Consider the following 22085-nt stretch of genomic DNA (forward strand, 5'->3'; position numbering starts at 1 on the left):
ATTGTGAAAAACATGTAACTATTCATGCGTATCTGTGAGCAACTTTGGCCATCACAGTATGCTCAAAAAGTGACAGATCTTCATGTGGATGCACTGTTTGGATTCACTCATTAAACTTAAGCTGCTGCTTTTTGCCACAGAATATCTTAAAATTACCCAGGATTTATGCATTTCCCAAAATGAAACTCATGATTTCTAGAGCATGTCAGGATTTAGGAACTCCCATTTAGGAGATTCCAACATGTTACTGAACATGGGTGTATGAATCCGTTTATGCACCAGTTTCTCATCCTGTGTTCTGCTAAGAGATGGAAAACACATAATAGCTCCCTGAATCCCACCAGCTGGTGTGGCCTGTGGAATTCTGGGGATTATAGCCCAAATTACAACTCTTCTGGTTGTAATGCTCCCATTCTGTACATCTATTCCTCACTTCCACTGGGTCGAGGACAGATCTGTTTTGGTTGAAGCATGAGTTTGGAAAAAGAGCTTTGATTGTAATCTTTTCCTCTACGTGGACCATAGTTCAGAAGTTCTGTTGAAGACTTCCAACTTCACAGTCCACAAAGAACAATGCTTTCAAGATATAATGCTGTGATGGTCTAGGATGAGGAATCAACACATTCTCAAAAATGTCTTCCATACAATGTGCAATGCCAGGAGCAATGCCAGGAGCCTGTCAAAGTGTCTCCCAAATATGACTTGGTGCCCCCACCTCACCCTTTTGCTTCAATTGAGGCCAGACTGACACCTTCTCAGCTTTACTCCACATGAATAACTTGGGCTTTCTTTGCTGAAGAAAACTTTAATACTGTAAATTTGTTTTGCAGATGATCGGGGAGCATTGTAATCCCTCCTGAATACATAAAGAGGCCTTTGATCAAGAAGTTGCACTTAAAGGCATGGCTCATTATACACATAATCAGCTCCTTTAAAAAGAATGTTCTTGTAAAAATAATCAAAAGCAGAGCATTCTAGTACTACATGAACATACACATATATAAAACTTGACAGCTTTGTTTTGAAAATAGTTTTCTCCACAATAGCACATTCTTTTACATCTCACCCCCCCCCCTTGTTGTTTTAGGTGATAAACTGCAAGGGACGGGCCTCAAAGAAAATATTTCATGTCAAACACATTTGTTTTAGGCAACCTTCCAATATATAGTGGTGTTCCCAGCTGGACTGTACAGAATTCAAGCTGCAGAGGTGGATTGACTCCTCATCCCATCAAAAACAATATCAATGACCTCCATGATGTTTTAATTTCCTTTTTAAAAATCATCCTGAAGGATTTGTTATAAAATTCGAAAAGTTGCAAAGATAAAATAAATCCTCACTGTGCTATGTTTAGGGTACGTTCACTGAAACCAGAAGGTTTAATTTAATCATGACTAACCAGTCTCATTGATTTAAGTGGGGATATTTTAAGCATGACTCCATTTAGATGCAGTCTATGGACCATGAGACCTGATTTGCACGTCCTGACTTGAAGCTCCATATCTCAATGGCAGTTGTTCTGTGCGGTCAAGTCGCCTCTGACCTATGGCACCCCTATGAATGAGTGATCTCCAGAATGTCCTGTCCTCAACTGCCCTGCTCATCTCTTGTAAACTCAAGCCTGTGGTTCCTTTAAGGAGCCATTTGGATTTTCTCTTTTCCTGCTGCCTTCTATTTTTATCAACATTATTGTCTTTTTCAGAGAATCCTGCCTTCTCATGATGTGCCCAGAGTTGGACAGCCTCAGTTTCAACATTTTTGCCTGCAGAGGTAATTCAGGCTTGATTTCCTCTAGGAGTTGTTTGTCTTTCTGGCAGTCCAGGGTAACTCGTCCAGCACCACATTTCAAACAGATCACTTTTTTTCCCTTGTCAGCTTTCTTAATTGTCCAGATTTTACATCCATACATGGTGATCAGAAATATGATAATGTGGATGATCTTGGTCTTGGTCTCCAGTGACACATCCTTACACTTGATGATCTTTTCTAGTTCCTTCATTGCTGCCCTACAGTCTCAGTCTTCTGATTTCCTGGCTGCAGTCTCCATTTGGATTGATGATTGAAACAAGGTATACAAAAATCTCTGTTTCAATTTCTTCATTTTTAAAGTTATGTAGGTCTTCTATAGTCGTGATTTTTATGCAGAAAATCCCAAATGCAATCCCTCAACTTTTCCATGTGGTGCTGGAAAGACACTGCAGAGCTGGCTATTGCCAGGTGGGATTTACAAAATGGAGCTAGATGGACCAATGGCCTGACTCTGGAAAAAGCCATCATCATTCTTAAAGAGATTCCATACCACATGTACTGTGCATATCCAACACATACTATGCTACTTTTAGAGATATACAGCTTAGTTCTTTCAGTGCTCGTTCTGTATGAAATATGAAGGTGTTAACATAGCTTTTAATTATCAAGACCACAAGGTGGTGCAAAGTGATGAAATGTGTGTAGGAAACTGTGTGTGTGTGTGTGTGTGTGTGTGTGTGTGTGTGTGTGTGTGTGTGTGTGTGTGTGTGTGTGTGTGTGTGTGTGTGTGTGTGTGTGTAGAGAAAAGTTAATATAGTGCAGGCTGTAGTAGTACTATGTAGTAACCCTTTCTTGTACATTTTGTAATTCTTTGCCAGAATGTCCAGTTCAATGAGGGTTTCCTTCCACTCTTTCCTTCTTCATTTCTAAACCATCCCACCATCCCTCTGAACTAAGCAATATTTATGGTCCATCTATGTTGGCCTTCACATTAGGGGCTATACCGCTATAGACCCTGGGCTTATGTCTCCCTGCTCCAGTATCATCCTTCTTTCAAGGGGCTGGGAAGTAAATGACTGAGTATAGCTTCCAATTTTACATCTACATTTTCCTGCACATTAAAATCTTTCAATCAAAGTAGTACAATCTCCTCTTCAGGCACAGTTGTTATTTTTGAGTCATTCCAGTTTGAATTTGTACACTGACTAATTTTCTGTTCCAGAAATTATATTTGCATGAGGGCAATGACATCACCAAGAGAGGAAGTTTGTTGGCAATTACGGTGTTCCTGTTTGAGAGGCATCACTCATGCAACAGGAGTTCGACAAGCCATGAGGCAAAAGCGGGGACTCTTTGATTACTGCAAATTTCCCCAACAAGTGACACCATCACTTTTCTGCTGGTGTCATTTTACCAAACAGGATTTTGTCCACTGCAATTAGCTGTGTGAAAAGGCTTAACTCTCCCACTGTGATCAGTGGGGCATTTAAACAGATCTTAACTCAGGCTTGATAATCCATTCCAATTTGCATATGTATGAGCTTGTAGTTATTGTGTATGGAGGAAAAGAACAGAGAACTTTCAGGGAAGGATGCTGCTGCTGCCAACTTTGAAGAACAGGGATTCCCTTCTTACCACCCACAGCCTAGCCAATGATACTTGGACCCCTGAAGATATGACATGGGTAGACACAGCCAAATGAATGTTTGTTGCAGAAAATAGACAAGTATTTCATTTCTATATCACTGATAGCTAAATATAAATAAGGACTTCCCCCCCTCTTTCTTGCCTGCCAGATTTTATGTGAGACACAAAACATGTATATGAAAATATCCTGCCATGTGTATTTATTCACAGAGCCAAATTAACATCTCTGAAATGTAGAGTCCAATAAATATTTAAGAGTGTTGAAAGTGTGTGTACAGTACCTGTTTTGTGGAAATCTTCATTGCTGTAATTGCTGTGGGTTCCTGGAAAAGAGAGTTATTGTTAAAACAAAGATGCTTTAAATAGCTGTGTGTTTTTTTAATAGGATGAAAACTGGGTATCTTGCAGTTGATTGTTCTCACTGACTTCCACACTGGAACATTATTGTTGCTATGGATGCACTCAAATGCATTTATGTCTGTGCAGTTGTGCATGTTGTAACTCAATGCAGGACTTAATCAAGCATTTCATTTACAAAGGTCCTAGTGCAGACGTCAGCACCAGCTCTTTGCAAATTGGGAACCAATTGCAGCAATTTACACCTCTATCCCCTTTCCAGGATATACTCCTTTTAAAAATTCTTAAACACAGTTGAAGCTAATCATGCTTTTTATTCAAATAAAGAACGTTATTTTAAAAAGGAGCAGTAGAACCGAAGGTTAAGATCCCATACAGAGAGTTACTGTCAAAGGAGGAGGTAGGGATGCCCTGTGGGATGTCTCCCACAATGCCAATCCTGAAGAGCAAAAGCTTTAGAAATGGACTGAAGAGACATCTGAAGAAACAGACTGAAGTCCGTGGAAGACTATGTGAAATAAAACGTAGCAATCCTCAAGGTGGCATAAGACTCTTATTTTTGTTGCAACAGCTACTGTCTGAAAATGATTTTGCAACTTATGCCAGTTGTTTCATGATTCTCTGTTCTCACTCAATGTCACTGGATCCCCACTAGTGAAAAGAGGGCAAGGAAGAGAGACATCATCATGGGAAAAATGAAGGCCATGATGATGTCACTGAAGCCATGATGATGTCACATCATGAATGAATATACCAAATGATGAGCAGACAGAGGAGAAAGTGCAAAGCTGCTATTTTTTAGCAGGAGTTGTATGATGAACTCTGTGTAGATCTCTCCAACTTCCTATATACTTATGGGTTCCTAGGGCTGTTTCGGGCACAACAAAGAATCTTGGTACTTGGAGAGTATCTACCCAAGTATAACAAAAAATTATTGTGACTCCTTAAAGTCCAAGAAATTCTATTTGGTTCCTTTGTGGGTTGTAGTCTACTTCACCTGGAAGTGAAGATCTGCATCTGAAGAAGTGAACTGCAGTCCATGAAAGCTTAAGCCCAATTTATGTCTTTAAGGTGCCAAAAAACTTTTCACTGTCTTGCAACATAGTATCATGACTACCCTCTTCGAAATATGCAGGTACATTCACATAGATTGTTTAAGTCCTCCATCCAACTTTTGGAGAACTGGATACAGCTCTATGGATGCTAAGCAAGCAAATTCCTCCTTGCAGATGGATTATTAAACCTGGTACTGGAAAGCATCAATTACAGTTAGCACTGAAATGTTTCCTCAGCTGTTCAGGGAGACACTGCACAAATCAGGTTAAAATGGCATTTGTTATCAATGTAATACATCTGGAATGCTTTCCATTTAGCTGCGACTGTACATGAAAAGCACTGTGTTTGGCATGCTGAAACTCAAGCTGTTAAATTCATTCTTTGGTGACAGAAAATTAGATCTGTTCACTCCAGGGATCTGTGAAAAATCCAAAAGTAATGGGCTACATTGAAATTTTGTATTATATTTCTCTAAAGGACTGAGAAAAACTGCATCTGTACTTGCATTCAAAATGTAGTCAAAATATTTTATGTTAGCTGATAAGAAACCCCTTTGTTATGCTGATCATTTTGATTAGTGCATTCTCAGTCATAGGTGAACAGTGCTCGACATAGCTAGAAAACTGAAACCCTATTCTGGTGGCCTCTCTTCACTTATCTCATGCTGCTTTTATCTGCCCTTCAATCAACTGTCCTCTATAGCAATGCAAGGTTGAATCTACTCTGATAATGTCTTGATTGGTACTGCCATTACCAGCCTTGATTTCCTTCTATCGACCCTCCATACTGCAGTCCACCTAGCTTAAGGACACACGGCGCTTCCTCCCTTTACTTCTCCTCCAAATTGGCAATGGTATTAGAGCAGCTTTGCTTAGAGGTCAAAGAAAAATAGGTCAAGAGGAACATTCCCTGTTGAAGAGGTTGTACATGATGAAAATGAGTATGAAATGCATGCATGCTTTCATACGTAATTCTCTCTCTCTCTCTCTCTCTCTCTCTCTCTCTCTCTCTCTCTCTCTCTCACTCACTCACTCACTCACTCACTCACTCACTGATTCTGGGCAATCAAGTGGGGGTTACTTTAACTAAGTGAACTCTTTAAATGTAATAGACAAATTGAATAATTAGCAGTCCAGGCCTGCCTCAGAGCTAGGGGTGTAAAGAATAGTTGCTAAATCCTTCATTCTTGTCAATCCAGGCTTTCACTACTTGACAGGATGTCTCAATGAGGAATTTTCAAGGCCCACAACATTCTTAGCTCCAGGTGAGAGTGTGAAAGGAAGACTATTTTTCCCTGTCAAGATCTCCATAATTTGTACAAACTGCCTCTACTTGTCCTTTGTCTTTGGAAAGAAAACAGACATTCACAGCAAGTACAGGACAGATCATTTTTTAAGTACACAAACAACTCCCTCTAGCACTTTTTGAAGTCTATACAAAAAAGGCTGCGGCCATCATCATTTTGTGCAACTTGCATTATTTCCGTTAAAGCATTACATTTCCTTGATTTGCACAGACACAAAAAGTTCATGCTTTTTCTCATTGGGAATGCCACACAATACCTTCCATCTCACAGAGTAAGGAGAATGATTTTGTGGTTTTTCCATTGTCATATGCAAGGACAAAAACAGCAAAGATTTACATCCCTATTCATATAATTTTGTTTTGGTGTTCTCGATGTGCACATGTGCCTGGATCATGTAGGACTAAAATGAAGCAAAAAAATCTTCAAAATCCTTTTCTTAGTACCATGCCAAAATTCCTTATTGGACAATTAAACTGAATACTTGATCAAGATTTACTTCGTCATGTCATAGAAACCCGTAATATCTGAACACAAATCTTCTGCTGTACCCTCGCCTTAATGTCTGTGCCTGTATGCAGAATTATCTTTGTATACTTTTATGTGAAGAAGAGAGCTGAACAGGCCTCCAGATGTATAGATGACTTCCACTCGAAAGTGCAAACAACTGTATCTAATGTCCCAGCAAGACAGACTGCAATGCCACTCACAACTGGCACAGAAACTCACATGGTTTATTTTGGCTCGTGGCTGAGCCTCTAATCAACAAGCTAATCATGAAGGTTCATTGGACTTTTCCACAATAAGCTCACTCTGCAGCTGTCTGGGGATGCCGATATAGGTGGAGGCATGGGGACTGGTTCACACTCACCCGAAAGACTGTCATTTCTTCCAGCAAAACTTCCTCCAAGTCATGCCAAGTCTCCTTCGGAATAGAGACTACTTTCAAAACTGTCCCAATATCTGGAAGAAAAAGAGAAGAGATCCCCCCCACCAACATACCAAGGTTTAAATAAGAACAGTCCCATATGACATTGAGAAAAGCTTCACATTTTCACCTAACAGGCATCATGTTTCAGAAAAGATTATGCAGTACTGTGTTCTTCAGATTCTGTTCCATAGGACACTCATTTGCCTTTCAAATAATATTGAGAGTTCTTAAAAGAGTTTCCAAAAGGGAATTATCCTGACATCTTTTAATTGCAGAACACCAAAAAGTCTGAACCCCTGAACCCATTTAAGCTGTCAGCAAGTGGAGAAGGTTGTGTACGGTTACCAACAAACTGTCAGCTGCCACAAATGTCTGTTTTAGAGCCAGGAATGCACTGGATCAGTAAGGCTACATTTTATGATCCGTTCTCAAGAGTTTCATGGTTGTTTTAAAATACAACGGCAGATGTTACTGTGAGGCTCGGTGGGTGGACACACAAGCAGCTGGAAAGATGCTGTCAAACAGATTATGTTGTGAAATACTCTAGGAACTGGCTGACTGTTCCAGTACTGTCCAGCTACCCTGATTCCCCGAAAATAAAACCTAACCTGAAAATAAGCCCTAGTATGATTTTTCAGGATGCTCATAATATAAGCCCTACCTCCAAAATAAGCCCATTAAGTGAAACCCTGCCCTCCATCCTTGTGCAGCAACCCGAAGATGACACGACTATATTTGAATAAATGTAGATTGTTGTAGATGAAAAAAAAAAAATAAAACATCCCCTGAAAATAAGCCCTAATGCATTTTTGGGGCAAAAATTTATATAAAACCCCATCTTATTTTCTGGGAAACATGGTAGAACAACCAACACTGAATTGATCATTTTCAAAGAGGGCCTTCAGATCTTTGCAGCTCCTTAGATGTTTATTGGGCATGGCAGAACAGCTCACCTGAAACACATCTTGCCCAACATGACTGATGACTAACCAGACAGATTCTAAAGCACACCTAAGTGCTTATGCAGCAGAAGACCCACTGAAACATTACTTGCACTGATATAGGTTTGATGGTTTGGGCTCTGTGACTGACATTCAAGAGTTTAGGGAATCCTATCCAGGCATTCAAATACTTCTTTATACCTATACATTAGGGAAGAAAAGCATGCATGTATTATCTTCCTCCCCTTGCATCGCCCGCTTTCATTGATTTTGTTGTTCTGACAGCAGCTATCTGAAGTAGCTAACATCTCCTACTCAGGGCATTTTCTTCCCATCTACATCTCCTACCCATGGAAAATCAGGCTTCTGCACAATGGAGAATGGTTATCTAAGCAGTTGCCATTTTGGATGCCTGCCCTCAATGCAATGAGGATGGGGATGGAACCGCAAAAATTTCATGTGCATTCTTGCTCTTCAGCGATTTTTATTTTATTTATTTATTTATTTATTTATTTATTTATTTATTTATTTATTTATTTATTTATTTATTTATACCCCGCCTATCTAGTCATTTCGACCACTCTAGGCGGCTAATATTTGTTATAATATTTCAGCACTGGAACAGGGCCTCAGAAAGGAAAGAGATGGGCAAACAGCCTGTTTGCAAACCCCTGCAACAGTAATGGATGATACGCACTGCCTTTAGATAGCAGTTGTTGAACCATTGCCCTTATCATAAACACTTCAGCAATGCTATCTCCTTTGACTTTATGTAAGCTTAAGTTATATAGGTTGTCACTGGCTGGCAGTTCTTAGCACAGAACTAAGCCCAACAAAAGAAATTGTACTTCAGTCACCTCTTGTGAATGTTCACAACATTCTGTTCCAAAGAATATGGGAAACCAGAAGTTGATGAAGACACTTACAAGAGATCTTAACTGGCAAGTTGATATTTTTGTATGTACTTTTTTGTTGTTCCTTTAGAAAGGAAAGTTAAATGCCGAGCCCTTATCGAAATATTTCACCTATTTCTTCAATTCCCTTGCAAAGCTCTCTCTCTCTCACACACACCCCCCCCCCAATTATTATTTGGAGCTGAAACTGAGGAAGTCTGAGGGCAATTACCAGGAAGCAATGCAACAGTATATATATGGGACACACATACATGCATTCTTTTTGATTTTAGCAATGGTGAGAAAAGTTTTACCACTGAAATTTCTCTTCCTGACACCTTCCATGAATTTCTTCATTTGACAAAAACTCTGGATCTGTATTGTTCAGTTATAAATAAATTTTAATATTTCATTGGCAGAAAGAAATGTAACATGTTCAGATTGCTCCATTTTTCTGGGGAATGTTACAAATTAGCTATAGGTATAACATTATATATAGTTTAAGTGCTTTGCTTCTTTAAATCTGAGTCAAACATAGTGACTGAGCATAGACTTTCAGACATACAGACCCTTCCGCATGTGCTTTTGAGAGAGGTGTAATGAAATCATCAGGAATTTTATAATTCCTGATTCCTGATCCCCTTCTCTTTTCTTTCCTAATGTTTTAACCTAATTGTTGAAAGTTTTCTATTATGTAATTCTGTTGTTTTTATAGTGCTATCCCATGTTGTAAGCTGCCTAGAGTGGTCTATCGACTAGATAGGCGGGATATAAATAAAATAAATAAATAAATAAATAAATAAATAAATAAATGTTTGAAATGCATTTTCTTTTCAACCAACTGAATGTTCTCTAGTTGTACAGCAGCTGTCAAAGGTAAAAGAATTCCAGATAACTCCATTTTTGGTGGTGTTGGCCTCACATCCTTGAAGCACCTATTTTCTTGGTACCTATTAGTCCAAATAACCAAAAAAGGTTTTCACAGAAGATGAACCAGAGGCGGTCTGCCCTTTTGACTCTCTGACCTCTACTTCCGCCTACATTTATTATTATCAATAATACTAGGGTCTGCCTATCAATCTCACTTCCTTTCCTTCCTGTTACTCTAAAGAAGAGACATGTTGCTGCTCTAGGCTCTTTAGTTAGAGTTAGGCTTTAGGCTTTTCTGTCTTGAACGTGACTTTCTTAATAAAGTTTAGTTGTTTGTTTTTCACTGCTTCTCCTGCTTTAGTGGGGGAATGACAGCCCATGTGTTTACAGAGAGCTTACTCTGCTACTGAGAGAAACCTCAATATGTTTTCCCCCTCTTCTCTCACCCTGTGAACATTCACAAGAGGTGACTGAAGAATGATTTCTTTTGTTGGGCTTAGTTCTGTGCTTTTAATAACAGCTTTACTGCCAGCCAATGACAACCTATATAACTTAAACAAAGTACATGTGCAGTAAATAGGCAAACCACCCTACCAAACACTGCTGTATACATAATAAGAATATCTTCTCTATTTTATTTTACCGCCTAATTTTTGATATGCATTTTTACTGAGTTTGAAGTCTCCTGCTTTATTTTAACTACTTTTCTCGTACAGTATGCTGTCTAAAGAAATTCAGGTACAGAGTGGCACTGAGTAGCGTAAATCAGATGGAGGCAACTTCCAGAGGTCCAGGAACCAAACAAGCCCTTTGAGGTCCAATACCTCTCCATTCTCCCTCAATTGTTATAATTTTTAAAGTGGGTGTAAGAATAATTTTACCAGGTCTTTTTTACATCCCTTGTATGAGGCCCACAAGAGGATTGTTAAAAAACTGAAAAAAGCCACCCACTTCTGGAATTCTGTGGAGTGATATTTCAAACATTTTTGCACAAACTGAATTTAGCCCTTTTTCAGACCAGGAGTCATTGCTGAAGAACTGCATTTTATAAGATAAAATTACTAGTAGTATAACTGAATGTTTACTAACAGATGGACTGAGACAGTGTGAAATGAACCTCCCCTGTCCTCAAATCTAGTTATGAGTCAGAAGGACGTGTTAAAATATATTTTTTAGTCTGTTGGTGAGCAACTGAAGATAACCATTGCTGAAGTGAGAAAGAGAACAAACAATTATTTTAGACATCTATCCACAATCGTACTTGTGGGACTTATTTTCAAGGAGACAGGTGCAGGATGACACTGTCAGGATTCTTTTACCCATACAAGTCTCCTGGAAATAAGGTCACTTATTTCAAAACCATAGCATGGACTCTGGACTGCACCAAAAAAGGAGATTTTTATTCTTTTACAGTGCAATCTGATATTCGTCTACTCTGAAATATGTCATTTTGTGTTCTGTGGAACCTGCTCCAAGAGAAATACACATGGTTGTGCCCTTATAGTTTAAACCATTTTTAATATGCTTGCAATATTGTCCCAGGAGTATTATTACAAAGAGTGCTAATGTATTGATGAATCATATGAATGTATACATAAACAGATGCAACCATCTCACTAAAGTGAAAAATAAAAATGAACAAGGGTTACTTTGTAATGCACTGATAGCAAATGCACATATTTGATGATGGAAAGCTGCTTCTCCAAAATATGCAAAATATACACTTTAGACTTGGCAGAATCTCACCTGTTCCAATGAACATGACATCATACTGGCCATCCTCAGCATCCACTCGGTCAACCACAATCTGTGTGAACTGATAATCTAGATCTGTTTTGATCATTATGGGGCGGTTATTGATAGGGAATACTGGGTTGTACATGGCAGGGTGGCTCCTTGCGAAGGTGATGACTTCATCCGGGAGGTCCTTGGTTGAGTCAAAGCCACCAAATGTTTTACTTGGGCACTGGTAGGAAAATAAAAGAGAACATTGTCATAGACTAGTTTCCTCTACTTTTGGGCAGGCAACTGTGGTTTGTTGGAGGAACAATTCTGCCCATTTAGACATGCCATGGGATGCATCCCACATAACCAGATCTGAGAAACCATTTAGTGCAAGCATTGCCTACTTCTGAGAGCTTCCCCCTTGATTTTTCAGCTATGGGGAGCCATATGTGGCCACCATCTAGATTTGGCCACTCCTAGTCCACTAAGTAGTCCACATTATTGCCATTCATTATTATAGCACACTCCTCATCTGACCTTTCCTTGTTTTATTCACAGTACCGATTTGTAAATGGATTTGCTTTCACACTATTTCACACTAAATCAATCTCCTTTTTCTAAATCAAGTTGTTTGATATATTTCAAAGAACTGTGTTGCAAAAGCTAGCAGACAGCTATGTTGTGTAAAACACAGGGAAAGCCATATTGGCCACAAGACAAATTCCAAACTCCATTTATTTAATTTTTATTTATTTAAATTATTTATACGAAGCCTTTCACCCCATAGGGAGCCATGTTGTTGTGATGCCCGATTTCAGGCCAAAGGCACAAACCTCTCCCTGCAGCATTTCAAAATAAAATATATCTTTGATAAGTAAGATGTTACACAGGGATGGTGGGGAGAGTTATAAAGCTATATAATCTGCATGCTGTGTTAGGATGCAATGGAGAAGAATTTGTGGATTTGTACCAGGTGTTACCCTTCATGCGAATTGCCCCTGGTTTTGCAGGGATCAAGACAGGCCATTAAAATCAAATCTGAATCTCCATTTTGAAAATTCCCTGTGGAAACTGTCTCTGTGTTCTGTAAATTGGGTAAGGCAGTACAGGTGATGTCAGCTATATTCAGAATGATCAAATGTCTAAAGTAACCCTATTTCTGTGTGACTCTGGCACTACTGCAGGCTCTCCTCTAGCTCTGCACTACACCCAAGCCATTGAATTCTGGATACAGATGTCAGACGGAGCAAAATTGGCTTTAGGCTGCAGATAATCTTGCCGGCCGGTTAGATTAATGACCATTCCACATAAGCCATGGTTTTAGAGAATTCATAGGTAAAACTTCAAAGGGTTCGGTATGAATATACAAAAAGCCTAATTAAGGTATCACACTACTGCCTCCTGCTTTCCCTTTAGCACTCATTTTATGCGTAGTAGTAATACTATACTTTATGTTCATAGTGTTTAAGGAGGCAAACATGCCAGCATTTCAGCATCCTCAAGAGCCTGTGCTCCACTACTGTATGCACCACTTCTTGTAAGCTAAAATGTAATTAAACAATAATCCTGATCTTGCAAGATGCTCAGTAGGGGAAACTTCAATTACCATAGCTATCACCCTATTAACAATTCATCAGGGAGGAAGTTAAAACACATACTCCAGTGCCTTGTATGTCATACCAGTGAATCAGTTCTATGCTAGCTAGTTTTGTTCCCTATTGGGTATAAATTTCATTGTGTGCTTTTCCCGCAGCAAAATTTCGCTATCCACTTTTATTAATGCATATCAAAGCCTGGATAACTGCAGATCAAACACAATTAAAAACTATAAACACTGCAAGAGATTCCCTTCTTCTTATCCTTGCTCGCTTTTTTCTAAATCAATGTCACATTCTAGCAGTTAAATAATACCAACAATTAATAACAATCTCTTTGTAGCCGATAGCAAATTTGTTGAAAATTCCATTTTTTCACATCCCGAAGCCAGTCCCAATTTCCCAGATGGAGTGCAATCCTGATTACTTGCATTAATTAGATAATGATTAATCAGATAATACATGTGAAGTGCTTTGAACAAGAAAAGTAATTTAGAAGTGATAAGTATTGTTAATGCAGCTGGGGATCCATATACAAAAACATGTGTGGATAATGTTTGAGAATCCTTTTTTTTTTCATTTAAAAAAACACAAATGGATGATCTGATCATTTTCAAACAGTCAACCACAAAAAACCACATTTACAAGGAATGAAAGCACCATGAGACTATCCAAAGACTTTATGGACATTTCCCCCCTCTCAAATTCTTATGTTGAATGGTGCATGGTGACCCCTTAGGAAAACTAAGTGCTAAATTGTTTTATAGAATTTATCTTCCATATACTGTATTGATTCCTCGTTTACATTCCTAATTTTTGAAGTGAATATTGTACAGGTAATGCCAGAGTTTCTTTGAAATTTCTCCACATGGAAGTGCCCAATTGTTAATCAGTGGTGGGTCAAAAATGGGAAACACATTCTACAAATGCTTTAATTTCCCTTGCCACAAACTCTCCTTCTGACAAATGTTCACACAACTTTGTAAAAAAGTGCAGACTTATTTGGCATGTCTTCCAAACAATAGCTACTTTGTATTGATCAGACATTCAGTGGTCTGGGGAAGGGATGCACCTCATCTCCCCTGCTGGCTGCTTTTAACCCAGGATAATGAATTGCTTTCAAAATAGATGTTGTATATAATACGTCTAGAAGGCCATCTATAGATTCAACATTTGTTTACAATGTATGTTATCTACATGTTGCACCTATATAGAGTGAATTTATTTTTTGCAGCCTATAGTTGCTGTTCAGGCTGAAATCCTATTGTACAGCTCTGCATGCATGACAGTGATGATGTCAACAATAACAGCAAATCACCACTGATTAAAGGTTTCATTTGGGGTGCAAGTGAATTTGTCCCATTGCATATGAGTCATATGCACCTCAAAATTTTATTTAATCAGTGTTCAATTTGCTTTTACTCAGTGGAGGTGATGGTGATGTCACTCCACTACACATATGTGGCTATGCAATGGGACTCCGGCCTCAAAACAAGAGGGTTTTTAGTCCCTGTCTCCCATGATTTTGGAGAATTTTGCTGGGGAATTAAAAATGCTAATTGTCCCATATTTTTGTAGTGACATCGCAGGTTCCCTCCCTTATCTCCCACCTTTAGCTAGAGCTCGTTTGTTCTATTAACAACTTACTGATGCCTTGTCTACCACAGATAGCTGCTGAAGGAGTGTTGGGGCTTTGTATTTCTTAAGAAGCAAATACATTCTTAAGAATGTATTTCTTAAGAAGCAAAAGATTTAAAGGTATAGAAAGCCATGATTATTATTTCAGTTGGAAAGTTACATCAGTCTAATTTTGATGCTGTTAATGAGCATTTCTCCCCCCTTTGAGTGACTCTTCAAGGGTTGTTCGTATAAACAGAAGATTAGTACATCTCAAATAAATGCCTGCCAGTCTTTTGACATCATCTGTGGGGTGTCATTCCCAAGATTGCTAAGCCACATGGGTGTTGTAGTGTAGAGAAAAACCTCCTAGCATCATGTGGCTCTTCTTCCTCATTATCATAGAGAGCTTGCCATAGAGGCCTTCCCTTAGGCCAATCTGAGGGCTTGATTAATTGCCTTTCCCCAGACCAATCCTAATAACATGATGTAACCATTGTCCTATCTGAACCCTGTCTACTATCTGTAATGCTGTCACTGCCTGTGACCTTGTAACGTTGATAAAAGGACAGTCTCCTGAGGGCAGGGCGCCAGAAGACTTCTCATTCTGCTTCCTTGCCAGCAGGAGTACTGCTGGCAGACATCCATCTCTCTGTGTGGCTGACTTCCTTAATCTATTGCTAAGAGACTCTTTGCTATCCTATTATCTGATGGTCACCACAAAGCCCATCAGCCTGCTCGTTGCCTAAACCCAACAATCATCTGACTGTCCAATGAGTTGCACTTACAGTTCCTGGCCGTGGGTAGGGTACTCTTCCTTGGTAAGGAACCCATTGATAATTTGGGCCATCTCTGTGAGCATATGGACCAAGGAACACACGCCTCACATCGGTCATGCTATACATACAAACAGCGGAGCCTTTGAAGATGTTGCTAATAATGGGGAAAAGCAAGAAGGGAATAAGTCATTAAACATTAGAGTATTTTAGAAACACTAGGTTTTTGTTTCTTACTGTGTGCTTTATAATATATTTATCTTGATACAACAGGTTGCCTAACAAATTCAGAACCAAATGTCTGAAAATGTGATGGAATGCAAGTATTTCTTATAGGCAGAGTATTATATTTCACTTCATTTCTCTTTCCCTCTATTCCCCATGATCTCCAAATATTTTTTTTCTTTAAGCCTCTTTCCATTTTGCTGGGTTTTTCTTTCTTTTCCTTTGGTGGTATCGACGCTATGTTTCTTCCACACTACTCCAGGTAAATATAGATCCCAAGCACATTTACTGGGGAAGGATCAAGTTCCCAGCTTAAAGTTGTTGGGGAAGGCAAGCAATTTCTGTTCAAGAAGTCAGACTCAATAAGGACTTGCAAAGCCATTACAAAATATGAACAATACTAGAAAAAAGGGCTAAATGTGGAAACATAGGAATAGTCTTTCCTACGTTTCAAAGAGATTATGTCCCTTCCTCACAAGAAGACTCCCATTCATTAACCTCTTGCGTTTACTGGATTCAGGCAGTTCAAAGGTTAAAGAAATGTCTTATTTTTAAAAGTACCATCTTAACAAAGAAAGCTTTCAAGGTCAGGCTGTATAAGCTTCCATATAAGTAAAATGATATGTTTCTATACCTGGAAGTTGTAAACACTCCGTAGATTATTGGATTTTTAGGGTCTTTTGAGTTCATTAGAAACACATCCTCTGTCAAACAAGAAAGAGAAGAAGTAAATAAAGAAAGAGAAGTCGGTAATTATTGTTCAGCTGGTCAGAAAATGATTTTTCATTTACAAACAAATCAGCCACTTACGGAGTTCATCAAAATGTGTATCGATACCATTTGGCCCTGGCACAGAACACATGAGACGTGCTTTGAGAAAAGTGGTCCATTTGTTGACAAGGCTTCTGTGGCCACCAAAGTCATTCTATAAAAGAGTGAATGTGAGTCCATCAAAATAATACATATTTAAACATAATATGAGGCATCTCACTCTTGGCTATCAGGTCAGGAAGTGGACCTCAGGTATTGCTGGAGAAGTTAAAGAGGAAGACTGAACCCAGTAGGCTAGGAATCAACCCATGAATAGAGATGGGCATGAAGTATTTCATGTCGCTTCATCATAAGCTATCTGCTGCCGTGCATTCCACCCCACAACATCTGGGTCACCCACTGAACTGCTGACATGTGCTGCACCTTCCTTCCCTGTCATGTGATCTTCCAGTTTGAATAGGAGTCTGGACTTCCCTTCTCTGCCTCCTGTAGCAGCTGGATGCTGAAAGGCAGGAATCCCTGCCCCGCCTCCTCAACTGAATGGCCAGCTGCTGGAGGAGGCAGAAAAGGAAGTCTGGCCTCCTGCCCAGACTGGAAGATCATGTGATAGGGAGGGAAGGAGCAGGTCACTTATGGAATCAGACATAAAAGTTATTGGTGGGACAAAGTACAATGGGGATATAGCACCACACAAGCCATTTAGCGAGGAAAGAAGATACTGGTCCTTCATTAGACACTTTATTTATTTAATACTTGCACTACATGATGTGATGTGAGCCTGGTTTTCAAGTTAACACAAATTGTGTGGGTAGCTGTGTTGTCAGCTAGAAAAAAAAATTGAAGATCTACAGTAAAATAATATCTTTATAACCCATTAAAATGTTTCCAAATAAAAGTATATTTTAAAGTTTATTTATTAGATGTTTATACTGTCCCATTAGTGTGCAGCACTATTTTGGATGGTTTACAGCATGATAAATGAACACAACAGCAATGAAATTAAAATAAAACCAACCAACAATAAAATCAGATGCAACAAGAGATGTGATAAAAATCAGGCAGGATTGCATTGGAGGACTTCTCTGTAAAGCAATGACTTCAGAAGCCTTAATAACAGCCCTTATTAAGATATCCTTAACAAGTTGATGTTAACCAGCTGTTAACCCCTAACAAACCCCTAGCCTGTTTTGCTTAATGTTCTAAATAATTGTATCAGCTCCCTTCACCTTTAACGTTAATTTGGTTTAAATGTTTTTAGCCAGAATCCTATTACTTTTTACAATGTGCCTAAGCAAATTCACAGAAGTTATTGTGGCTGACTGTAGGACACATGCCAAGGGCACAACAAGACACATGAGTATGCAGAAAACCAATGTGTGGTGGGCACCTTGTCAGTTAGCCACAGCAGCTGTTCTACCATTTCCTTTCCACAAATGATGAAAAGCAACAAGCCTTTGAATTCTGGTTCTTTGCATTACATTTTAAGGTAAAATAGGCATTTTACTAAATTCCCCATTCAGCTCCCAGATGTGTGGATCCATGCTGACCAAACTAGTTGGTTTGGAGTGTGAAATTGCCATTATAGTGTCACTGAGTGCCTCGTGGTGCAGTGGTTAAGCTGCTGTACTGCAGTCAAAACTGTGCTGACGACCTGGGGTTCAATCCCAGGTAGCCGGCTCAAGGTTGACTCAGCCCTCTATCCTTCCGAGGTCAATAAAATGAGTACCCAGCTCGCTGGGGGGGGGAGGGGCAATGTGCAGCCTGCATAATTAACTTGTAAACCGCCCAGAGAGTGCTTGAAGCACTATGGGGTGGTATATAAGCAGCACGCTTTATATAAGCAGCATGCTTTGAGTTAGTGTCTCTGCCCTGGGAATCAAAGGAGAGGCTGTGATTGGCTCCACACAATTAACACTTTTTACACTTAGCTTCCACTGCCATGAGATTCAGACTTTTCTGCTAAAGTGGAAAGGTATCTCAAAGGCAAAGAGAGTGTATCTGAAACAACCCTACTGTTCTAGAATTGCTGAGTACCTGAAAGACTGAGAGGAATATACATCTGAAAGGGGAAATTGTTCTTTATAAGAAGGCTGTTGTGAGTGTATTCATGCCCATGTTATTTCACCACATGTCATCCCATTTTTACCTTACATATCTGCCCAATTCTGGCATGTGTAGCTTTTCCAGAATGTTCCCCATCAATTGCATTTTCCCGGAAGAAAAAGTAGATCTTATCGTCTTCTGGATTGTCACTTTCTGGGATCAGATGAGCGCTAACAAACCTAGGATCTGGGGATTTTAAAAAAAAATGTAATTATTCATTCCATTAATATCAGAAAATGAGTTAATATAGCACTGAAATATCTGTCTGTCTGTCTGTCTATCTATCTCTTGATAGTATATGTACCTTTGCTTCACTTTGGTAACCAATTTTTCTGCTCCTTCCTCTGAAAGTGCTGAAGTTTTCTAGGCCTTGTCCTTCGGCCACCATCATCTTAATTATCACCCAGCTCCTTATTTTTGTGCAGATATGCTTTAGCTGTGATCAGTTACCATGATCTGGACAAAGGACTGGGTTAAATTTTGACTGGAAGTTGAAGAAATTTAATGCAATAAAGGAATTGCTAACATATTTATAGTTCTATGAACTCATTATTTTAAAATGTGAATAAATTTGTACCCATGACAAGTAGTACAGGCACAGAAAACGGAAGAAAAGGAAATAATGGGAAGTTGTATTGAACAAAGTTTTATAAAGCTTAACATGTTTTAGAGTTCTTCCTCAGAGACTCTATGACTATAGATATTATAAAGCACAACATTTGATAATGTGAGTTGCCAACAAAATTTGTAACAAAATGATTTGAATAAAATAAAGTCCAAGTCAACTTTGTTGTCGTTTAGATATACTATTTAAAAACTAAAATGTAACGGAAAAATCAGAACTGATTCTCTAACCAACATAAACTGCAAGAAGATAAATTATGAAAATAAACAATTACGTTGTGAAAAATTATTAGGGCTGTAATCCTATACTTGCTTATCTTGGAGGAAGCCCCACTGAACTCAGTGGGACCCCATTTTGGGTAAACGTGCATTCTTAGGCATCCATCAGTCTCGAGAGACTATGGTAATGTGCTCTGTATTGAGGACTTGGAACAGTGTGGCTGAAAAGGCCAATTTGAGAGTGGCAATCCCTTCCACGCTGAAGACAAATACAATCTGTACCCTGTCCAGCTCCCTGATTTTGCTGCTTCCGTGACTGCCTCTTTGCCTCGGCCTGCTGGACAAGGGTCTCTTCAAATTGGGAGAGGCCGTGATGCACCCCCTGCCTCCAGGCTGAACGCTCAGATGTCAAGGTTTCCCATCTGTTGAGGTCCATTCCTAAGGCCTTTAGATCCTGCTTGCAGATATCTTTGTATTGCAGCTGTGGTCTCCCTCTGGGGCGATTTCCCTGCACTAATTCTCCATACAGGAAATCTTTTGGAATCCAACCATCAGCCATTCTCACAGCATGCCCAAGCCAATGCAGACGTCAATGTTTCAGTAATGTATATATGCTAAAAATTCCAGCTCGCTCTAGGACTACTCTATTTGGAACTTTGTCCTGCCAGGTGATCCCAAAAATGTGTCAAAGACAATGTATATGGAACGTGTTCAGCTTCCTCTCCTGCCATGCACAAAGGGGCCAGGACTCACTGCAGCACAGGAGTGTGCTCAGGACACAGGGTCTATAGACCTGGAACATGCATAGGATTATTCTTAAGATCCAATCTTGCATCCACTTACCTAAGATGAGGCCCCACAACATTCAATGTGACATACTTTTGAGCAGAAATATGATTGCAATGTTAATCTGGACATGCTGTCTTGCCCCTGTAGTGTTAATGCTCAAATGACACAAATTAACTAGTGATAGTCCCATTTGGGAATACGATCCTGCACCTATATCAGTATTCAATTGACCAGGTCTTTGGCATCTGGATGACCATTGCAGTATACAGATGCATTGTTTTTACCCTTGTATTTGATTGAATAATAAACTTAGAATTGCAGAGCTGGAAGGGACCCTATGGATCATAGAGTCCAGCTTCTGTCAAGGAGGCACAGTGGGGAACTCTCAACCTCTGGCTCTGCAGCTGGATACCTAAAACCTCTGAGCTATCCAGATTTGATTGGATTCATTTCAAGTTGCTAGTGAAATTGTACTTCAAGGAAAAATGGAAAAGAATCTGAGGGAGTTCCTCTTCAGGCAAAATATCCAAGAAATTCTGAGCTAATCCAAAAGACTCACAATATACTTAAGGGAACAATATCATCTGCATACCCTAGGTTATCTCCCGATTCATTTCGCAGGAGTCTTGGTAAGACCAGCTACATTATGCATCAATTTAGGCACCACTGTAAATACAAAATATATTCATGGCACCTAGTCGTCTGTGCTGATCATTTTATTTCAGTTCCCTACAGTTTCACAACTGCTACATACACTGCAAAAATTAAGAAAAGTGAAGCTATAGCTCTATGTGGGCATGTAACCTTGTGGCACAGTGGTTAAACTGCAACACTGCAGCCAAGACTCTGCTCATGACTTGCATTCAGTCCTGACAGGCTCAGGTAGGTGGTTGGAGGTTGGCTCAGCCCTCCATCCTTCTGAGGTCAGTAAACTGAATACTCAGCTAACTAGGGGTTGGGGGGTGGGACAATGTGTAGCCTGCATAATTAGATTATAAACCACCCAGAGAGTTCTTTAAGAAATATGGGGCAGTACATGAGCAGCACATTTTGCTTTTAAATGTATTTTTATAATTTCATTTTAAGCAACTTAACAATGTACACTATTAGTGTCTGTGTTTACAGTGTCTCTGCTAGGATGAAAAGAAAATAAACTTTTTAAAAATCACTTTTCAAAGCATTCAAGTAATATCCCCAATTTATGTCTTATTGCATTCAAACTCTAAAACGCTTCAAAATAGCTGCCATGAAAAGGGAGAACACGTCTGCTCTATAATAGTGCTCTTAAAAACATAAATGACAGGAAGTGATGCAGCGGTTTATGTGTTAAAAGGAAAGCCATGTGGGAAAGTATGGGTTTAATTTAATAAATATTCTTTTTAAAAAAACCCGACTATACACATTAAAAGACAAACGCAGCTCTATAAAGTTTTGTAGAACTCTTAGGGGGAGTTCAGATGTCAGCTTATCTGACCTGACAGGGTAAGTTTAGGAAAATATTGAAACTTGCTGCTGCTAGTAATGTGGTGATTTTCTTTAATTCCACTTCCCCCTCCTGTTTGGCAGTTCTCGCAGCTTCCACACAGTGAAAGAGATTACAGTAGGAACTCCCATGTCTGTGGGGGAACCAAGCCTCTCCTCAAGACGCCTTGTATGCATAATTTCTGAAGGTACCTTGCTGAGCAATAGCAAGCTTCTGGAGATGAACAAAATTGAAAGAATGCCTGGTTTGTGCTTCTTGTGATACTCTCAAAGGCGCCAATTAGGTCAATTTAAAAACAAAGACCAGGTGAAATGCTCTCCCATCCCTAGCACCAAAAGGCAAAAGCCGTGGTGGTAAAATATAGGAAGGCTACACAAAAGGAAGGTGACATAATCTGATCCCATTCCATAA

At 39.4% G+C, this 22085-nt stretch overlaps 1 protein-coding gene across 1 annotated transcript in view; it reads right to left on the reverse strand.

Moving 5' to 3' along the window:
* SEMA3A (semaphorin 3A) overlaps positions 1–22085 on the reverse strand; it is a 212400-nt gene that overhangs the window by 19128 nt on the left and 171187 nt on the right. The window contains exons 7-13 of the mRNA XM_020800519.3: positions 18603–18745; positions 16496–16610; positions 16320–16389; positions 15473–15617; positions 11494–11713; positions 6984–7075; positions 3678–3719 (exon numbers count right to left, since the gene is read on the reverse strand). Of these exons, the coding sequence (XP_020656178.3) occupies positions 3678–3719; positions 6984–7075; positions 11494–11713; positions 15473–15617; positions 16320–16389; positions 16496–16610; positions 18603–18745 (827 nt within the window). The remainder of the gene's footprint in view (positions 1–3677; positions 3720–6983; positions 7076–11493; positions 11714–15472; positions 15618–16319; positions 16390–16495; positions 16611–18602; positions 18746–22085) is intronic.

This window comes from Pogona vitticeps, chromosome 5 (genome assembly GCF_051106095.1).
Source record: "Pogona vitticeps strain Pit_001003342236 chromosome 5, PviZW2.1, whole genome shotgun sequence".
Lineage (NCBI taxonomy): Eukaryota > Metazoa > Chordata > Lepidosauria > Squamata > Agamidae > Pogona > Pogona vitticeps.